Source organism: Meleagris gallopavo, chromosome 12, assembly GCF_905368555.1.
Source record: "Meleagris gallopavo chromosome 12, MGAL_WU_HG_1.1, whole genome shotgun sequence".
NCBI classification, from domain to species: Eukaryota; Metazoa; Chordata; class Aves; order Galliformes; family Phasianidae; genus Meleagris; species Meleagris gallopavo.
The window spans coordinates 975,952-998,153 of NC_139415.1; the positions used below are offsets into that span (position 1 = coordinate 975,952).

At 43.2% G+C, this 22,202-nt stretch overlaps 1 protein-coding gene across 1 annotated transcript in view; it reads left to right on the plus strand.

Moving 5' to 3' along the window:
• The window catches only part of ARIH1 (ariadne RBR E3 ubiquitin protein ligase 1), a 47,833-nt gene that overhangs the window by 7,693 nt on the left and 17,938 nt on the right, over nucleotides 1–22,202 (plus strand). The window contains exons 2-4 of the mRNA XM_085233607.1: nucleotides 11,020–11,087; nucleotides 17,935–18,079; nucleotides 21,807–21,899. Of these exons, the coding sequence (XP_085089733.1) occupies nucleotides 11,020–11,087; nucleotides 17,935–18,079; nucleotides 21,807–21,899 (306 nt within the window). The remainder of the gene's footprint in view (nucleotides 1–11,019; nucleotides 11,088–17,934; nucleotides 18,080–21,806; nucleotides 21,900–22,202) is intronic.

Consider the following 22,202-nt stretch of genomic DNA (forward strand, 5'->3'; position numbering starts at 1 on the left):
GTTCTGGATACACATGTAACTTCTGAGTGTGCTCTGGATGACTGTTGTAAACTCAGATCCCCTCTACAGCTGATAACTTGGGATTGTGTGTGTTGTTGTGTAACAAAATAGGAAAGCAATCAGTGTTCCTTTGTCTGGCAAACAAATGTGGAGAGGGATTTGGGGGGAATAGGAGAATTCTCATGAGTGAATGGCCTCCCTTGCGACACAGGATGAGAAGAATAACTGAAGTCTTAATGATTTACATCCTGTTGAGGCTCTGGGATCTGAGAACCAGGGAGGTGGAAGGAGTAGTTTGGAAATAGGAAGAATTAAGGATTTTGTTTTTAGAGTAAGTGAGCATATGTGTCAGATCTATGCCTCGAGGGACCCAAAGAGGAGGCTCCCAGGTGCCATGAGGTGCCAGAATAGGAACTTAGGAGTGACAGAGCTTTGCCAATCAGTGTATTTCAAAGCTAGATTGAGTGCTGACTTTTTAATGAAGAGCTGGGAAGAACACTCCAGCATGTAGTCAGCTGTTTGGTTTCTCTTCTGGGAGCTCTTGCAAACTCTGGTAAGCTCAGGCAGTGAGTTCTTGCTGTAAAATGAAGAATGCAGGTTCTCACTCTGCATTCCTCAAGAAGTGAACCCAATAGGTGCCATTAACGTGGAACTGGTTTTTGTGTGAAGTGGAGGTCTTGAGAGTGTAATTGCACCTGGTGTGCACATCCAGAAGTATTAAGTAACAATTTCTAATTACTGTGAACATCCAATGAACAAACATGTCTAATGTCCTCGTTTGTATAATTAATAATACTTCTGTGATTACTTGAAAGGCTCTCTGAGCAACTTGAGGCTTTCTTTTTCGATTTTATAGATATTTTATTTAAATAACATTTATTATTTAATGCATATTTTATATGCATTAGTGTATTCTGTAAAGACTCTTTTGATGCTCATTTTTTTAATCTTACTTGGAAAAATGATGTATTTCCTTATTTGTATTGCTAAGAGCTGCAATTAATAATTGAAGTTATTTTTATGTTTAACTGAGATAGCTCATAGTAAATGTAAATGTAGTTAGGCAAGGCAATGAGGATTAAGTATAGCTTGATACAGGTCTTGAACTGTTGCATTTAAGAAATGAAAGATAAATTATCTTCAGCTGGGGAGGTAAGCTGCAGATGGTTTCATGGTGCTACCAGGAAGCTGCTAGGAGGCAAATGTAGTGCAAAGTGGTGCTGATTTTGGGATGCCTGATACTGAACTGTGTAAGGAGCAACGTGGGGATGTTTGGGATCTGTCATCTGCAGGCACCAGAGTGTAATTCCCCTAAATGAGAAGGTGATGAGGAAAAAAATGAGAGGGATTTCTTATTCTCTCCCACTGCTTTGTGTTTTGTCACCGTTGTGCTGAGTCCCAGTAGAATGCTGCTCCGACTCAAGTGTGCTCAGGTAGTGAGTGCAGCTGATGGAGGCTGTGGTTGCAGTTTGGTGTTCTTAGAGGATGTGAATGAGAATGAACAAATGAATTGCCAAACCCTTCATGCCTCCAGAGTGTCCTTTCCTTCGCACTGGCTTCTGTTTGAGGTGCAAACAGGCAAAATTGCTTCTCAAGTAGAAATTCTGGCTTGTAAATTGGGCTGTTGCTGGAGCTCTGTTTTGCTGGTTGTGGAACTAACTAAGGCTAAATGAGTGTAATATGGTGAATAAACTGCAAAGTCATCATTATAAATGGTCTGAGCTAGAAGAGGCTTGTTGGGGAAAGGGTATTGGCAGGCTTTCCTGGTGCAGATGCAGCTTCTGCCAGGAAAAAAAAAGTGCTTTTGTAGGTATGGCTTATTTTCTGTGGGGAAGTGATATATTCTATAACGAGATCTGCTCTGGGGCTTTTGCCAAAGTGCAAGTGTTGCCAAATATTACATCCCCAAGATGTATCTGTGATCATTTCATGGGTCTATTTAGTTTTAAAGTGTTATGATCACTAATTCTGTACGTTTCTGTAGGCTACACATGGGCACTGCCAGAGTGGACTTGCTTCTTGTTTCTCAAGGTGACACCACATGTGTGCCAAAGCACTTACAACCAGTAGCCAGTGTGTAAAGGAGCCCAGGGCCTTTATGCAGCGATGGGGAAGTCAAGGCAGCCCAAGCAAGATGGTTGTTTTTTTTTTCCCCTAAAGAATTGTATGTGCATTGCTGCTTTGGTGAGTGGGGGAAATTTCCTCTCTCTACGAGTGTTGTAGAGAGTGAACAGCTTGTTAAATGTGTGCTGCTTCAGGAAAGGGACAGAATCCGAAGCAGTTAGGGCTGGAGAAGAGAGATTTGTCACATTTGGATCCTCACCAAACCTAAGCCTGGGGAGGAAAGATGAGATGAAGGATATGAAGGATTTCTGCTTCCTAAGAACTCTTATAAAATTCTACTGGCTAAACGTTCTTCCACTAAGTGTTTCTCATCCCTTGTGCCTCTCTGGAGGGGTTAACAGTTGCAATGCCTGGTGACTGTGTATCAACGTATATTAGACAACCTGATCTCTGCAGTGAGAGGTTTTCTGTTAATTGGGACACTTTTCCTTTAGCTTTCCTGATCAATGTATAACTCAATTGATTTGTGTGGGTGCTACTTGTATGCTGCTCATCCAAGAAGTTACTTTGGCTTACCATTTTCTACTTCCTGTCTATGTTCTTTGTTGGAAGATGTTAATTATAATGTTCTGGAGTGGAAGTCCAGATTGAGGGCACAGCCTCCGTAAGCATGTTATTTATTGGGAGGTTTTTGCACAGTGTTTCACCTCACAAGTACTGGTGAGTCCAAGAGCTCTGACTTTGGTTACAGAAGTTAGCCTTTGCTTTTGTTCTGATTTCTTAGAAGACCAAAGCACTGGATAAGCAAACGCTGCAACAGCTGCCAGGTGAGAAGCACACATCTGTGTCCACCAGGTCTTCTGGGCGAAGGTCTGTGCACAGATCCCACGTTTTGTCAGGGAAACCATTGATTTTTGAGGAGCTGTGGTGGCGGTGAACTCGAGGCAGCCCGCAGTTGGGTTGTCTTTCATCTGTGATACACATCTCATCTGTCTGTGCCCTGGTGGTATAGATGCTCTCCTTGTGCCCAGTAACAGAAGTAGATGGGAGATCATCTGACCATTGAGTTTTAACTGCTGTTAGGAGACATTTAGGCTGAATACCCATGGGATGTGATCATCTGCTTGTGTGCCATCTGAGGACAAGTCACTCTTTCTTTAAGCATCGCCTAGGAGAACTGGTGAGACCAGCAAAGGAGTGGTCTGAGGGGCCAGAGGCTTTTCCAGAGAACTTTCACACTAATCCAGAAAATCAATTAGTTATTATTGTTCTGGCATACATCTGACCCTACAAGCAGATCTGCTATGGAAATTGTCACTTAGGGAGTGGAGGGGGGAAGAATAAAAGCTGTCAGAAACTGAAATTTACCCTTTCCAGTTTGTGTGCTGGTGCAGTGGGTGTCAGAAATGCTCTCATCCCAGTTGTTCGCCTGACTTCTACCCACTTGAAGTATGCAGTGGTATTACTTCTTGAATGCAAAATGTTTTTTGTCTTCAAAAACATCCTAGTGTTTGGATATCATGACATACTGTGGGATACTCTTCCAGGAATTACTTCAGTGCAGATTTTTTTTTTTTAAGTATAACAGATTTTTCAGTCAGATACAACTCCAGTACAGCATACAGATTTTTAATGTACAGTAACTGATCTTTGAGAATGAAGTGGTGGTTTGGTCTGTTTGAGAAAAGCACAGAGGATATTCTTGTTTTGTGTAACTGCCCTCAGAAAAACAGATTTTCATGCTTGTTCTGTGTGGTTGTATGGCTGGTGCATCACTGATGTCTTCCCCAGGTGAAGTCCAGTTTCTGATACCTTCCCAGATACGCTCGCAGCATCCTCCTAAGGCTTTTGCTGTCTGTTCAGTGTTGGAGTGGTTTGGCCGGGTGCTTAAGCAGCAGAAAGGAAGCCGTATTATCCATGGGTTGTTCTGGCCAGTCTTGTATTCATCTGGATGAGATGTGAGCCTTCTGAATGATGTGTTCTGGGATGAGTGCTGAAGTTGCTCGTGGGATGATGCAGGAGAACAGTGGCTGTAACGTGCATCAGATTGTGCTTTGATATGTCTTGAAGCCCTGTGGGACGTGGAAATCTGAAAAGGCTGTTAACATGGGGAGAACCCAGCTTGGACGTGCTGTGTGGTGCTTAGGAGGCTGGTCTCACAAGCAGAGGCTTGTTGGCAGCAAGTCCCTCTTGTCCCAGTTGTGCCAACCCAGCTGTCTGGCCTTGCTTTGATCTTGGTCCTGGCACTGGTCTGGGTCAAAGTAAACTAGCAAAGCCCCTTTACCAAGCTTGTTAATTCCAGCTGTCATTCAGGGTCGTTGTTTCTTTCTGTGTTAAAAAATGCTTTCCCGTTCCTCTTGAACCAATGCTGTGCATTTCCCTTCAAGCCCCACATAAGTGAGCTGTCTTACAGGTTTGAGATAAGAAATGAAACAATAACCACGTGTGTCTTCTAGGCTGCTGTGGGACTAAACATAACAGTGCTTCTTTCTGCTGTTGGAGATGCTTATGATTTACAGAAAACCAGCAGCTTTCTTCTGTCTGGTACGGTTGGATCCACTTGCAGTACGTGGAGGTAAACAGTTCAGTAAGAGTTCAGTTGTGTGAATGGTCAGGTGGGAATGGGAAGTGATGAAGCCACGGGTCCTTTGACTTCAGGGTTGCCCTTACATAGCATAGTCACCGGGCTGTATGCAGCTTTCTTCCTCTGCTATGGAAGATCTTAAGGAGCCACTGAAATAGTAAACTGACTGAATTATAAAGAAATGATACCAACACCTTCTCCTACTCTTAAGGCAAGTCTTTGCGAATTGGTGAGTGGGAGGCAATGGGCTGAATTACCCTATTTTGAAGCATACCCAGCACCCATGTGCTCCCACTCCGGTTCTCTCGGCGTGTCAGCTGTAGTCACTCAGTGGCAACTTAAGAAACTATAGATGTGACACATGGGGATTTCTCATGATGGGAACCACCAGAAGGAGCAAAGTACTTGGTGTGATGCTGCCTCTGGGGGCAGTGAAACTACAGCATGCTGTGATCTGAATGACTTGGAAGTGGGATGATGTTGTGTGTTTGTTCAGAGAGCTCGGATAGTGTACAGGGGTACTTGCCCAGGTTCATAGTGCCTCAGCCTGGGGTCTTTGTTCTGTAAAAGATTGCCTTTGATCAGTAAAAAAGAAGTAAAAGCCAAAATGTTCTTCAACTGAAATGTGTCAATTAGTGATTAATATCTCTATCAAACCGTAGATCTCCTGGTATAAGGTCGATTATACTTGAAAACATTCAGTACAGCCTTCCCTAGCACTCAGTTGTGCAAATGTTGAGCTGCTGGTGGAGCTTGTGCAAGTTGGAGAACACACTTAAGCATAGCAAGTGTGTCCAACGCTCTTTTATTTAGAGGTATTACAGTGTGAATTCAGCTTTGGCATTCCCAAATTTGCTAATTCATCCTGGAGTTGTTGCTTTAGAATTTTTTTTTTTTTCCAGATTTAAAAGCTTTGTTAGACAATGGTTTTTTGTTGTGGCTTTTAATCATTAACCTGAAAACTTTCCAAAAGGCTCTGAGAAAATGTGAAGCAGCTGACTGCTTCGTTTTTCTCTCTTGAACCAATTAACTCAAGTAATAGAATTTTCTCCGAAGTTGCTTTTTATTATCTTCCTCTGCTAGAAGAGTGTATGTTCATCAGCTAGAAACAATCAGCCAAGTGCAGATAGTTTACTACAAACTGAGATCTTGATATCAAGCTACTGTTTGATGCCATCACGTAATGGTACTAATTCAATAATTCTGCAGAACTTAATTTTCAGAATTAGAGATGATGTGAGAAGGGCAATTAATGAGATGAAGTCAGATGTTGGAAGCCAAGGAGATGAGGCTGAAGTTGATGGATGTATTGGATATGCAGTGGATAGCAGCTGGGGGACAGCAGCAATAGGCAGGGAGTTGCCTGGCTTCGTGCTGAGTTGGTTGGAAGTGCAGGAAGATGGTAAATTTGGGTGATTCTGTGCTAGAAACTATACTTTAGCATGGCTTTGGTACGATTGTAGGATGCAAAGATCATATCCGAAGTGGGATGTAACGTGAATAGTACTGGTTTCTTTTCGTAGTATAGTTTCTGGCAGACTTTGGAGGGGGTCTGCGTGTGCTTGTTGTACCCATAAGCTGTGACACGGCTGATGGCAGAAATGCACTGTGATGCAGATTTCTCCCAGGCCTCAGGGATGGCAGGAGAGAGGAGCAGTGGTGGACTGATGTGTTCTGCTGCTGTCTTCGTCTTCTCACAGAGCACTCTCACGGTCTGTAAACTGAGCCAAGCTATATTAGGTTACACAGAAGTTTTCTCGGAGCTTTTCAGAGCACTCAGTGTTGTTAAACTAGTGAGCCTGAAGATAAAACCCTTCAGGAGATCAACTCCTGGAAGTGCTCCATGCTTAGATCTCATCTTCTGTGTTTGGCTCCTGAGAATTTTATTAAGCTGCTAGAAATGGATTTCTGTTTGTGAGATTTCCTGCAATTGTCTGGTGTAAGAATAAAGGTGAATGGATCTTCCCAAACAAAGATCTCTCAGCATGCTTGTAAAGCAATGTAAACCTTATGGTGACAGTGCTTCTGTAATGCAGTTTTGGCTAAAAGCTTGTCTTAAACCCTTAGGGATAAACATACAGAGTCCAAAGGTTACCTGTCTGAAGCTGGGAGATGTGAAGCGAGGAGCAGTGTTTTAGAACAGAGTAGGTGGTCTACTTCTTGCAAAACTCAATGCTTTCAATGCTAACTTTGCTACTGGCTGACCAAGAGGCAGCCATGCAGTGCCTGGTGTGTTTTGTTGGTTGCACTGTTCTGCAGGTGGAAAGTGAGCTGTTGCTGGTCTTCAGAGAGCAGTGACAGTATAAGCCTGGCAGGGTTTGCAGTAACTGGGTGATTGTTGGGGTGTTTGGCTCCTGATGGGTGATGGCATTTAATGCAGATGAGTGTTGCCTGTGCTGAGCTGTCCCTTGCAGCCTGGAGCCATCCTGTGAGCCGTGGGGACGACACACCTGGTGCATCCAATGCTGAGCTGCAGTGAAGGCAAGCCAGAAGTCTGGAATGGACCAAGAAATCTTCCGAACCTTCTCATGGTGAAATTGCCCCTAGTCCACCTGCTGTCAAATGTGACATGTTGGTTATTTTGGTTATTCTCCCTTCTGTGGCACATTGCACACAGTGTTGGGAAGCCTGGGAGATGCCGTTCGATCCTGCACGTGCTCAGAGGGCAGCTGCAATTTCCACTCTGTTCTCCTCTGCTGGCAAGTGCTGTGTTTTTCACTGATGAAATATTTACAGTGGTGGCATGACACCAAGCAGATGTCTGCCTGGTTGTTTCACACAGGTGGAATTTTGACCTCTTTTTCTTTGGCAACCCATTGCTTTCCATCAGTTTGTGTGATGTTTCACTAGCAAGCAGAAGTCTTCATCTTTGCACTCAAGTACTTTGAAACCAGGTGCTTCCCTTTATGACTTCTGGAGCAGCTTTGTTGAAAACCAAACTGGAAGCAGCATCACGTTTGTATCGATGGAGCAAGTCTTAGCAAGCTGCTGCTAGTAGGAAATAAATCCTGCAGCTAGGATGAAAACTCTTGCCATGATTAAAAAGCAAAATGCAAAGCCATGGAATGGAAAGAAACAAAATGAATTCATCAATACCAAGTGTGAAGGAGATGGGAAAGTCTTCTGTTGGAGAACGAGGCTTAAGATGAGCTGTTAATAAATGGCTTTTATCTGGAGTGAATGCTCCAGTTGGAACAGCAGCTTAGTCCCAGTACGTGCTGAGAAGCTGGAATCTGAAAGATGCTGTTGTCTGGAACAACCATGCAGCTTGTCGTGACAGATGAAGACGTGAATGGATCAAGCTCTGCAAACTGTCATTCAGCAAATTACTCTGCTTGGAAATTCACTTTTAAACTGATGTCCTCATAATCTTTGATTTATAATTCACTTAATGTCTTTGTGCATCCAGGTTCCTCCTTTCCCTTTGTGCCTTTATTTAGGTGACCAAAAAATGGAACTCAGACACTTGTGACCCAACTCCTGAAATTCTGCTAAATCAAATCATTTCAATTTGTGCTGCTGCTTGGGAGAATTCCAGATGTGACTTCTGGACTTTGTAGCTTCCCTCTGTATCCCCTGTGCATCAAGGAGTCTAAGTATCGTAGTATAGATACAAATGGTAAGTGTTAATACCTCCCCAAGGAGGGGGGTGGAATCTGTTTGAAGCAGATTGGGACCTGGCTGCTTTGTGAACCTAAACAAAACCCCAGCTGCAGCCTGCCTGTGTCTGACTGGGCAGAGCTGGGCGTTGTGGCTGCTGGATGTTGTGACAGCACGTCTCTGAGCGCCCGGAGGATTTCAACAAAATGGCTGCGCTCCTCAGCTCTCATTTCTATCAGGATATCAACAGGCTCGCTGCCCCGAGCTCCAGCCTGTTGTCAACGTGGAGAATTTAATAGATGCCTGTTGTAAATGAGATCTATTTCAACTTTTGTCAAACCGCCTCTGAATGAAAACGGAGTGTCTGAATACATTTGCTTTCCCTTAGCTTCCCATCTGCTTCTGGCTGTTTCATTCAGTCGTTACTTCATTTTTTGTTAAACAGAAGATGCTCTTTGTAAGAGCAGGCTTCTCCCAGCACGGCAGTAATCCTGTCTGAGCAGTGCTGGGGCCTGCTCATGGATAATTCCTGTGGGGCTGCAGCCAGAGCGTGATCCTGTGTGCAGGTGGGGAGCTGTCTGGTCAGGATGGGAGGGGAGACACTGTGTGTGTGACAGCAGCATCCACGGAATGGTTTGGTAATGCTTGCAGGTGTCCCAGGTGACTGCTGATGTCTCACGTGGTGCTGCTGCAGAGCTGTAGCAGAACCAGCGTCAAAGCAGGGGTTGGAACTCAATTCTTTTGGTGTTGTTTTAACCGTGGATACAACTGAGTGTCTTAGGGCCCAGGTAAGGGATGTGGCTGCTCTGTGACTCTCAGTGGGGTGGGTGCTGGGATTTACCTGATCCAGAGCTGCTCCCAAATAAGAAGATGGAGAAGGTTGTGTGTGCAGGCAGTTAATGCTGAGCAGCTGTTACTGGCACCTCCCAGGTGTGCCTGGCCATGAATTAGGCCAATCCCTCATGCCAGAGCTTTTTGCATTTGCATTTATCTGGGACTTGTATTTTGCAAAGCAAGCCTGTCATCACTGCCTCCCTCCTCTCCTTGGGTCCTCCCGGCGTGATGGAGGCACGGATTAAATTCCTGCATGCAATATAACAAGGGCAGAGGAGTGTTAGTCCTCTGTATCAGTGAAACACCTAGTGAGGTTTTACATTTCAGATTGTGGATGGGCCAAGCAGCTATTTCTGGTAGGAACTTGTCGTGCTGCTGCTGTTTCCTTTTTTTTTTTTTTTTTTTAATTCAGTTAACGTTGAACAAATTGTGCTGTAGCTACATGAAGCTGAAGCCCAGCAAGACACTGAGAGCTACTGATTTGTGTTGGATTTGTGATGCTTGATACTCACTGCAGACCAATTTATTTCCTTGCTAATGGCATGACTTCTCATTCGGAACAAGGAAAACTTGTCTGTCTTCCTTCTTCGAAAGAAAACTCAGGCACTGTGTCAGTCACCCCCTTAGCCTGCTAAGCAATTAATAGGTAGTCCCCACTTGTAGCTGTGGAGTGGTGTGGGTGAGGGACTTGAATTATCAAGTGCCTTACAGCTGTGTACATCTGTACTGGGTGGTTCATCGAGCTCTGCTTTGAGGCAGGATGTCTCCTAGAGAAATGGAGATTTCCTCAGAGCAGGAGTTGTGCTGGTTCTGGGAGCTGGTGCTCAAACCAAGGTCACTTACAGATCAACTTGCTTGCTGAAAAGTGAATTTTCACCTTTGATTACTTAGCTCTAAGAAGTGTGCACGTTTAAATGTTCTGAGTTTCTAAAGCTGCTTTGCTTCATGTGAGTTTTTAGCCTGGAAGATTTTCTTAATTTGACCTTAAACTGTACTGGTATTGATGAGCATATGAACACAACGAAGAGGGAAAGGAGTGTGACTTCTTATAGCAAAAAACTGCAAGGCTAGTTCTTTGTGCTCACGTTTTATTTCTGAGACTCTGTTTCAGTGAATATTGGTGTTGCTGCTGAAAGATGCTGTCCTGCTGGTCCCAAGCTCCTTATTCCTGCCCTGGGCAGGCAATAAATGAGATCGGGAACTATCAGGGATTAGAGGGAAAAAAATCAATTTTCAAGGTGGTAATTTGCAGTGTTGCAGCATAAAAAAAAAAAGTTGTACTCGTGTGGGATGGCGAGTGCAGGATGTGCAGATGTGTAGCCGAGGGTGGGACTGATGCTCGGGCTGGCAGGGCTGGCTTCTGGCAGCTTGAAGTTGTAGCTGTAGCCTGCAGGTTCTGAAATCGCATTGCTGTTTTGTGTCCTACTTTTCAGCAGCCTCAGAGTCTGCTGAAAATCTGCCCTGAGGCTGACTTCCATTTTGGTGTCAGATGGCAGAGGACGAGCAGCCAGTCCTGGAGTGCTCACTGCTGCCTGCCTTGTGTGTGAACAGCCCTCAGACTGAGCTGGATTTAGGGAATTGAGGCACAATTCTGGGATGTAAGAGATGGTTCTGTTGGGTTCTTGTCACAAACCCTTGGCTGGAATGGAGAGATGAAGTTGGAGGAAAAACTTGTAGACTTTATTTTCAGACCAGTTGTCCTTAATGCATTGTAGCAGCATCCTGGTTTTATGTTGTGTAAGCACGTGGGGCATTGAGATGCTGGGCCTTTTCTGTCTGCCCAGACAAACTCTTTTTCCAGTTTATGCTAACATAATTTGTGCAGACAATATGTTATCAAACACATTGACATCCTTATTATTTAAAACTTCGCTTGGGGTTTTTGCAATACCATTTTAACATGTTAAAACAGTTATTAATTTTTTTTTTTCTTCTAGAATCCAGCGACTATCACTCGAATACTGCTTAGCCATTTCAACTGGGATAAAGAGAAGCTGATGGAGAGGTAAGCAGCCACATTGCACGTTAATCCAGTAATAAATGTTTCGGCAGGCATGATGTGTAAACAGATGAATTGCACAGTGTGTGGCAGAAGAATCTCTTATATAAGCTCTAACAGTTTTCTCCTTTTGTAACTCTTACTGGCTAGGTAACTCCTGGCTTTAATGCTAATAATGCCTGTTAGGCTTCAGAGAAGTTTTGGGAGTTAGTTGCCCCTTGGAAGAAGGCAAACCTTGGTTTGATTACCTGCAGCCACTGGATTTTTGCACTTTGGACTAAAGCAAGCAGGAACAAGTTCCTGTTATCTTGCAACTGTTTTGGGTTTGGATTTAGTTACTTTCTGTATGTCATCCTAGCATGTATGTTCCTGACTTGTTTATTCCTCAGTCTTGCCAAGACCAAATTCATCTTGATGATGAAGAGTGCTGGTGAAGTGCATCTGCCTTATCTTCACCTTTGCAGCACTAGTTTTTTTGCATGGTGTGTATAAATAATGGCTGGAATGCTGTCTCCCTCTGAGCAGAGCAGTTTATGGCTGCTTCTCGTCTTTGATGCCTAGCTCTTGGAGAGTGTTGCTGGTAAAAGTACTTTCTAGTTTGCTGGGTTGAACCCAGTTCAGTGGTAAAATGAACTTTTAGTTTTCATTTATTTTGTTGCACTGTTGCTGCTGTTGAAAAGATCCTAAGGGAGCTAGAGATGTCTGCTTGCTTGTAGAAGCTGGGGAAAGAGTTAAGCTGGCTCAGAAGGAGCAGTGAAGGCTGCACAGTGACTTATGGGTGGTCTTTGTACCAAGTATTGGAGTGAGGACAGAAGGACTCTAGGATTTCGTCATTGCATTTGCTTTACCCAGTGATTAGGGTAGGAGAAGGCAGAATGCTTTGCAGTCTGTAAAGCTGTGCAGAAGGAGTTGTAGTATTGCTGGTTGGTACCAACTAGAAGAGCAGGTCTGCAGTAGTCTGTTAGCTGGTGGTTCTGGAGCTGAAATGTTTTCTGACAGGATGAATGGTGTCTTAACATTTTCAGGTAGTGCTGGTGCTGGGACATCTCTTATGTTTTGTTTGGCTTAGATTTTTTTTCCGAACTATGGGTTGTTTTTTTTTTTTTAAGCTTTTCAGTCTTTGCTTTATTTTTGTTAGATTGATGACCTTTATTAGGCAGTGCCTGGAAGTGTATGAAAGCTTTGTGCTATGGCTGAATATAGTCTCTTGGAGGCTATTTAAATTGACTACAACTGGTAAACATTCAGATTTAGTTCCTTCTATGTAACTTCTGTCTCTTCGTTCTTTCTCTTTAAAGTTCTTGCACTGGTTCCTTTGGTTGGACTAAGGTTTACTCTCTGGCTACCTCCATCTCATTTAGAGATACCTCACATAAGTGTACCAAACCATCATTTGTGTATTCAGGATTTTTTTTTTTTTTTTTTTTGCCCTTCTCACTGAAAGTTTGCTTTAAGCATTGATTTGAAAGCAAAACAAACTTGGGCTGTGGATTTTTTTTTTTTTGAAGGGGGTGTCAGCCACTTCAGTGGGGGGTATTATTGTTAAAAGAAAGCTTTTACAGGTTGCAGTCAAAATATAATTAAGCACGTGTAAATATTTACGAAGTCCACAGGTAAACATTTACTCTCTGTACACATTCATTAAAATACTTACCTTAATGCTATAGGATTACCCCTGTGAGAAACGTAATGTGTGGCACTTGCTTATGCAGAACTGTTGCCGTGCTAGCCATAGTTCCAGTGCAGATACCCCACTGGATTAGAAAAACACAACAAGGTTTTCTCTCAAGTAGCTGTTGCTCTTTCTGTCACTTCATCAGACAGCTGTCACCAAGGCCATGGCAGCCCTCTGCTGACACCACGTTCAGCCAGGAGCAGGATGCTGACAGCTGGTTCTTGTAGAGTGGGGAAGATGATGTTGTAATCGCTGCGGTATTAGGGTAGGAGGCAAGTGATCACTTGGACAGCCAGGAAGCAAAACAGTCAGTATGAAATGGTGATGGAGCTGGAAGCGAAGCCATGAGCTAGCTACAGATGGTGACTCTTATTTTAAGCACTTGAGCTCTTATAAATTTGGCCTCTTTCACTCCTAATAACCGTTAGGAAAGCTTCCCAGGAAGTTCCTGTTGTTGCCTGCTGTTTGGATGGGTTTACTGCTTGCTCAGATATAATGTTTGGGTGCAGGTTCAGGTATTTGATAGCACACCAAGCCTGAGCTTGAGCTAAGTTGCTTAATGGTGTGCAGAGAGCTAGCCAGCATCTCTTTTGCCCTCGTTCATCGTGAATCAGCAGGGCCTGGCAGGCAGCTGTATCAGTCTTTGCCTGTAGCAGAGCAGATAAACTGAGCGGCTTCTTTTTGGGTAAGTGCTGAGTGTTATTTACTAGGGCTCATGAGATGAACGTTTCCATATTTTAAAACATGAAAACCTCTTCATTGCTTTGTTGTATTGTTGCATACAGTTTTTAATAAGCGGGTTACTGCTGTCTGTGACAGCTTTATCATGAAATAATTGCATGGAGTTACTGAAAGATCAGGTGTGTGACAGGTATTTATTCCACTTGCAATGAAGTAATAGCCACAGCTGAAACTCTGCCTTATCTCCTGGTGAAGTACTAATTATTTGGGTCTGAAAGTCAGATTGGTGTTTTGGAGTGGGATAGTCTGAAGGATATAGAAGTGGGCAGTGCAGGAAATCCTCCAGTTGCTGACGTGTCTTGGGGAATAGAGATGTTAAATTGTTTTAAGGAGAATTAGTTCAGCATATAGCCAATGTCTGATTTAGTTGCTGGAGGTACAGAGATGCTGAAGACCAGCACAGGTGCTTCTCTGTGTGGCTGTGTCTCTGCACTGATTTTAACTTGGTGGCTTGGCTCTGGCTGCCTCTCCTTACTTCTGTGGTCCTGTCTGTAGGTCTGTCTGTCCCCTTTCCTTGGGGCATGCAGGTGCTTAAGGCTATTCAGCAGGACTGAGCAGGTTAAAAGCAACAAAGTAAAATACTGTTCATGGCCAGGTATTTGATATGAAGGTATACTGTGAATGTACTGATTCTGTGCTATTTACAAATGCCCTTTCACTAATAAATAGCCTAAAGTGTGTACCAGAAGCCTTTTTTTTCTTTAATGGAGAGGGTTTTCACTTTTATGCAGTTACCAACAACAGTGTCTTGGTTTTGGTAATCTATGAAGAAATTATAGAAGAACTTCAAAAGGGTTTTCACTTGTGTGGCTGTTCAGTGCAAAACAGCAGAGAAAGCAACTCCATCTGTTATGAAATAAATGAACTTCAGTAGCTGGTTGTATCAGTTTATCAGTCAGCTCTATTGAGCAAAATCTGATGTTGAACAGGCCATAATAGTTCTTGAATGCCATTAGTGCTAGAATTACTGGATTTCTGTTGTGTGGAGAGAAGACAAGCATAAGGGATTTAATTGCTAGGCCTGTGTGAGTGAATACTAATGTCAGAAGGATGGAAGAGCTGCTGTTGCCCTCCTCCAGGCTGAAAAGGAGGACGGAGTTATGAAGAAGCAGCCTTTAATAGCCAGGGCTTTAGGGATGGTGCCAGAACAGTCAAGAGAATCAGACTTTGGGGTGGAGGAAAGCTCTGCAATGAGGACAAGGCACAAAGCAAATCTTCCAGTTTCCATTTGGAAATGATTGTCACATGGCCCACGTGAATCTGGTGGGGTAGAAAGGGAGATGAGCACATGTGCAGGACAAGCAGGTGTCAGGGCATCCAGGTGAGTGGGAGAGGAGTGATGGGTGGAGGGCTGGTATAACCTGGAGCTTTCAAGGAAGAAAGATGGGAATTTTAAAGGCTCTTTCTCCTAGGTTTCACAGCAGAGGTGATGGCATGGATGAAATTAAATAGGAGGGCATATGTTATAGATACAGGACTTAAGGTCTGTGCAGAATACTTTGCTCAAGAGAGGAGTAGCAGACTAGATGGAACCTTTTAATAAGTCCCTTACTGGTTAATTGGGGGATGAATGTTTGTTAACAAGCTTCTTGTCACAGATCTGTTCAGAGGCATTCAGTTCCAAGGAGAATCCAGATGTCACATAGGAAAAAAAACAGACAGCTGGGAGGGTCCTAGCAATGAAAGTTGTACAAAGAGTCACAACAGGTCTCATCAAAAGAGATGGAGAAGATTATGGAGTTTCTAGTAGGTGGAAAATGTAGCTGCTAGCAAGGAGCTCTTGAGAAAGGCAGGCATCCCATAGGATGCATTTGGTGGATATCTGCAGGAGAAACACAGGTGAAATTGAATGAGATCGCTGTGAAATCTTGTCCGAGCTGCATTTGTTTTCTCATCTTTGAGTGAGAAGGATGAATGGAGATGGAAAGCAGCTGAGAAGCTCTGCTGGGACAGTCAAGCAGAGGAAGAGTAGCAGACTGCAGTTCTGGCAAGGCTGCCACAGCTACCAAATACAAAATTGTCTTGAGGAAGAACACAGGGCAGGGGGGACCTGCTCAGATACACGGTCTGTGCTGACACTTGAACAAGTGGAGAAAAAGGTGCGGTAATAGAAGTTGAGTCATTAGCCATGGAAGGAACTGGAATAATCTATGGGTAGGGTTGAGAGTGTTGACACAAGGAGAGGTGGAGTGGTTGGGGAACTGCTGGACTTTACTCTGGAGTTCCCATTTCAGTTGTGTGTGTTCAGGGAAGCCCAGGTTTTTCCTAGACACTGTATAGAATTCACATTTTCTTGCTGCATGATGACAGTCAGAGACAAATAGCTGCGGAAATGACTTGCTCAAAGCATCCTGGCACAATGAAGAAAGCAAATGCATTATAGAAGAAAACAGCTTGAGAGGAGGAGGAGGAGGACCTAATACCCCATTTCCCTTCAACATTGGTATGGTTTACTCAGTTTCAAAGAGCAGAGCAAACACTATACAAAGTAGCAATGCAGCAGTTCTAAGGGCAAAGCTAAGCCTTTTTTTTATTATCTCTATGTGGTTTCTTACTCCTTTGTGTGGCTGTGCCGAGTTTCTCAGCTGCCTCATTTGTTTCCTGGGGAAGTGTAGGAGAGACCAAGTGCTTCTGAGGTGGAAACACTTTAATATGGGCTATGGATCAAGTACCAAAATGTAAGCACTTGAATGTTTAGCAGTGCATCAGTGCTTGAAAATGTTTAAATTGGATATGGGGTTTATGCATCTAACTTGAGTTAGCTTTACTGCTAGCCTTGAGCCCAGTGAAATGGTGAGCTCCTCTCTGTTCTTGGGAAACTACTGAAAGGCCAGGAAGGAGATGGGTGTTCAGAGTTGGCTGCTGATGGTATTTGGAAGGGGGAGAGAGTTCCAGGTGAAAAAACAGCTGTTGGTGTTATGGCTCCAAAGCTTTTGCAGATTTTGTAAGAGATCTACCTAATGACAGCCAAGTTCCTGTTGTGGAGATGTCCTTAAAAACAGCCCACCATTACAGATATCCCTGGTGTTTCCATGAGCATTGAGTCAACCATAAATGCCAGCAGTAAGGTTGCATCGTGGGATTTGTCTTGAAACTGATTTCTTTGCAAACACAGCATCTAACTGCCTGCTCTTTTCAATTGTAGGATGTCCTATGCTGCTTGTGCTGCATATAAGGACAATTTGAATGCTGGAAGCATTTTGTGGAGTTAACATTTATCTGTGACTTCAGTAAACAGGTGTATAACAGAACTGCACTGAATTGCTAAAATTTTCTAGATATAAGTAATCCTGAAGGCAATCCAAATACCTTGGTTAAGCTAAATCCCTCACCAAACACAAAGAGCAATGGCAAGCCTCGTGTGCTGTGATTCCAGAATACACCAATACTTCAAAATTCAGTGTCATGAAAATTAAGATGTAAAGTATATGAACTTCATCAAGAAATGTATGAAGCAGCTGTGAACCCTTTTCTGAGTGGTGCACTGACTCATGACATAATAATCTTGAGGGCTCTGCAATTGGGCGGTTTGGCATAAATGCCAAAATACCAGGTTTGTTTGTAGTGAGGATGGAGTCCTAAGATTTGGGTGGTATTAGCTGAGTGTTCTTTGGTGAGAGATAGAACATAAGAGCAAGAAGAGTTAAGAAAATGCTTTAAGTAGATGCTGCTTCATATTGCTATAACTTGCTGGTGATGGAAGAAGGGAATGGAATGGTTTGTTTACTGGTAGTGGAAAGGAGATGTACATGCAGGCAAGGTTAGCCGGTTAATTGTCAGATCTCATTGCTGCAGGCTGCAGAAAGATGCAGTGCCTTGGTGTTGGGAAGAGGTTGGCATGCCTGCTCGTGGTTCTTTCCAGTCTGACCCTCCTCAGGACCGCTTTAAGATGCTTAACATATACTAAACGCACTGAGGAAAATACAAAGTACAGGAGCTAGGAATTAGCTAATAGATGGATTGGCTGATCTCTGCCTCCTCTTTATTGTTGTCTTGATCAGAATGCTAGCCAAAAAACTGAAGTTGAAAAGAGAATTGAAGCTGAGAATCAAACCTGTGGTTTGGGAAGGTGTCCTGATGCCTGGGAGGTGAAGTGAGATGTTCTTGTTGTAGTTTGCTGCCCTAGGGCTTTCATACACGGTGGTCTCTTGGAGAATTGTGCGTTATCTGAAATGCAGTTGAAGAGCTGAATGTTCCTGAGTCTTCAGGAGCATGCAGTTCAAGCCCCAGTCTCTGAAACCACGTTTGTAATATTCACTTCTGTAGTCAGGAAAGCAGTTTGTCTTGTTAACAAAGAGTCTGCTGAAAGTAGTTGGTGTGTTGTATTTGTTTTTTTTTTCTGGAAGTATTGAAGCAACTTTGTGTGTTTAACTGCAGCATTTAAAAAACAAGTTAAAAGAAAGTAGTTAAAATTTCATTTTCTCCTGTGTTCTGCAGGTACTTTGATGGCAACTTGGAGAAGCTCTTTGCGGAGTGTCATGTAATTAATCCAAGTAAAAAGTCTCGAACGCGCCAGATGAACACAAGGTCATCAGCTCAGGATATGCCTTGTCAGATCTGCTATCTGAACTACCCAAACTCGGTGAGTGTCAGCATCCAGAGTGCTGGTTGGCTGCTAACTCTCCTGACTTTGCTATCTGAAGCTTCACGTTTTGGCAGTTCTGTAAGGACTTATCCAACAGCATTTGAAAAAAGCCTTAAAAAAGAAAAAAAATACACACACAAAACAAGCTTTCATTTTTTGATTGTGCTTTCTTGTCTCTAGTTTAAGCCTAGAAAGCACCATTCAAGGTTGTCTCTTAGTACAATGAACAGTGTCTTGTGATCTGTGTAGTACAGTAGGGACCATGGAATGATGTATGCTTTATACATTCTCTTAATTCTTACTGTGTGCCTCAACAGACTTTTTTTTTTTTTTTTTTTAAGTAAACTTCAAGAAGTAATGGTTAAGATGGAGTGGCATTGTATTCAGTGTTTTCTGCAACAACCTTAAAGGGTGCTGGGCTCTGGGCAGTGGGGTGGTAAAGTTATTCAGGAAAAGGCAAGTAGTGGATCAAGTGATTTTTGAAAAGGTCGGATAGCAATTGAGACATGTAAATAAATGACAGATGAAAGGGGAAAAAGTAAAAAGCCTGACAGGCAGAGGGATTTACTTAAATAGAATGCCAAGAAAGGAAATGGCTTCTAAAAGAAGTAAATAATAATGTGAAGTGGGCAAGCTACAGCATTCAGCATAAAACTGGGTGAGTCTAGGAATAAAATGAAACTATGCACTTCAGAGGATGCAATCAATGATATTTCTGTCCAGTTCTTTATTGTGCTACTGCAGTACCTCTGTAACAGGAGAAGATTAGGGTAGAAGTACTTGTGGGAGCCCTAATTCAGTCTTTCAGTTGATGGTAAGATTGATGAGAGCACTTATTCTTTAGCTATTCACAAGTGCTAAATATTCCAATAGTACTACTCAGAAATCCAGGGTTTTACTGTCTTTTGCACAGGCAAGCAACTTGCTGTTGGCTGCTCTGGGGTGAAGGGAAGAATATAAGTGGAAAAGCTTGAATGTGAGAGTCCGTCAGTGGTTTTGTCTGAAGGCAGAGTGCTGCCATGCATCAGGAGTTCTTCCTTCCAGGGATCTTGCCATTCCTGGTGGAGCTGTTTTGGCTCCCTGAAGTACCATAGCGTTTGCCTGACCTTTAAAGAAAAAAAACAGCCCTTTCGTAAGACTTCTACTCCTGCACAGGGAGTGTTTTAACTTGCTTTTCAGCAGTAATGGAAACCATGATGAGCTTCGGGTAGCCTGGAGTCGAGCGCTCTTGCTGTCATGGGCTTAGTTGTGAGCCTTTTCCTCACTCAGGAGTGAGCAGAGCAAAACTCAGTTTGAGGCAGAAGTAATGCTCAATGCTAAGATTACTGTTGGGCCAGTGACCACAAGGCTTTGTGTGTCTCTGTAAGCCATGTGTGCTTATGATTTCCTTTTTAGAGAATATTTGCAAAGAAGAACTGTGGCTTACTTTGTATGAAGAAGTGCTTTTAAAAAAGAAAGATGTGTTTGAGAAGTTGTTCTATCCCTCTACCTCTCTAAATCCTATGTAATCACTTTTCCATGTTAGATAGTGAGGAAATCACTTAGGTTATGGAACATCTTTGAAAACAAGAGATGGAGCAAGGGACAAAACAGTAAGAGACCACTGTCTCTTCAGTCAAATGTCCATCACAGGGAACGGTCCTTTCGAATTTAGGTTTTATTCCTTAATGAATTGCTTACCTTCTTTTTAGTGTAATTGCTGAGCCCAGCACTTGCAACTGACTCATTTTGAACTTCATGCTGCCTGAGAAGCTACTTTCTTGCTGCTGGAGAGAACTGCGCAAAGCACACCAACACTTCTTCTTTTTGTAGTTCCAGTAGCATGTAAAAATAGCACTGGCCCAGTTATGAGAAGAGAAGCTCTTAACTGGAGCAGTAAAGCGTTGCAAGGGAGCAGGGTTTCTCTGAATTGTTAGGTTTGATTAACTTGAGACATTGTTGAGGGAAATCTCCTGGTCTCTGCCATATCCAGAAGCTGGAGTGTACAGGGAAATCAATGCTTACAATTTCTGTAAAAGGCTGTAGTGTCTCTGTGTCTAAGGAGACCAAATTCCATTTGGTTCAAGTCTGTTTTGAAGCTGTTTTAGTCCAGAGGATAAGTGAAATATCTAATCTAAAATCTCAGCTGTTAAATTCTCTGCTTTGGTCAGCTTTTACTCATTGTTTGCCCCCAGAAAAAGCTATGCTTTTCCTGAGAGCTCCTTTCAGCCCATGGAAAGCTGAGAGTTGCACCTGTTAAGAAATTTTACCCTGTAAGGGTCTTAGAATGCAAGATTCTTCAATATTGACCCTGTTGTGTGCCTTTGCAGGTGATGCTAGTCTGCTTTTTTGAAATGTGTAAAAGGGCAAATGCACCTCTGGCATCTCATCCTTCAGATCCCATTAGAGGAGGGCTGGGTGCTTCTGTCTTTTTGCTTGTTCCCTTGACGTCTGCAGTCAGCTTAGCCAAAAATAATTGGGAACTCCCTCAAAATAAAGAAATGAGTTAGAAGATGCTCTGAATTCTTTGCAGCTTGGGAGGAGGTGTGGTGGCTGCCTTTTATGCAAGCACTTAGCAAATCTTTTTGCTGCCTGAAATAACAGAGTCTCAACTGAAGGCAAGCAGTTCTGTAGCACTCCCCTGTGTGTGCTTGCTGCAGGAGTATTGAAGTTTGCTAAGGATGACCTCAGTCCTTCAGATGGACTCCTCTCCTTAACAATCAACATCCTGCTGCTGTGGGAGGCTGTTCTGTGGAGAATACCAGGCTTCCTTTAATTTATGGAGATTTATGCAAGACGATGGCATCTTGGGATGGAGCTCTTGTTTTAAGTGAGAATAAAGCGGTGTGTAAAGCTGAGCTGTGCTGGAAGTACTGTAAGTGAACTGCTTCAGGTAGTTTGTCCCTGCTCCTGGCTCTCAGTGTGAAATAAATTTCAAGAAGATCGTAGAGGAGTCACTTATTTCACTCTTTCGACAGCAGCATTTTCTTCTCCTTGTGTAACTGTTGAGCCCCAGGTGCTATCTTGGTGTACTCTGTGTAGATGATCCATTCACAGGTGAAGTTGTCCTCGTTGCTGTTTCCAGCAGCTTATCATTATTGAATTTTGTTTAGTAATTTACACCTGCCACTTAGCGTCCTCATCTGATGAGCATCTGAGTTTCAGGGGGAAGCTTAGCAAGCAAGTTGGCAAACTTTGTGTGTGCATTAAAATGGAAGTGTACACACTTGTGTTTCTGTTGTTGAATACTGGCTGATCACCTCTCACAACCTGTACAGAGGGAGCTAAATTAGTGCCTGTGCATAGCAGGTATGCATAGTATGGGATCTATGGCCCATGTGTGGTAGCAAGCCATGTGGACCAAGAGGAGGAAAAAAGACTTGGTGTTATCATGTAACTGTCACCTGTTTTGGTGGTGCTGCCTTTATTTTATTAATTTTCAAGAGTAAAATGAGGGGAGAACCATTTTAAGATGAGGATCCATTCAAGTGGGCAGACAGGATGGAAACATCAGCCACACCTTTCCTTGCTGCTAGGGCTGGGGATTCAAGTCTGACTTTGAAAGCGTGTTAGGAGCTGTGTTAGCAATGTTATGAGGTGGTGATGGTACAAATAAGGAGTAGAGGCTCAGATTTGGTATGGAGATGAGAGATGCAGTCAACTGTGCAACACTGAGAAAGGTGGAATGATGCAGTGAATTTGTGTGATAAAATAACCTGATATGTTGTGTTCTCTGTCATTGCAGTACTTTACTGGCCTAGAGTGTGGACACAAGTTCTGTATGCAGTGCTGGAGTGAATATTTAACTACCAAAATAATGGAGGAAGGCATGGGACAGGTAAAATGTCAACTTGTGTACCGCATGTCTTCAGAAAATTCTGGGTATTGGGAAGTAAGGGGAAAGTTCTTCACTAAAGATTAAAAACAAACAAAAAAATGCAACAGAAAACCCACAAAACAGCAATGACAAAGCCCTCATACCTTAAGGCTTTGAGAGTTACAGTCTTTATCATGGGAGAGGCTGAGGGAACTGCATGCAGTTGGTGCATGCATCTTTGCTGTGAGTGGGAGGAATCATGCTGTGCACAATGGAACATCTGGGGTGTGATGATTAAGCCACTCGACTGTTTTTGTTATGGAT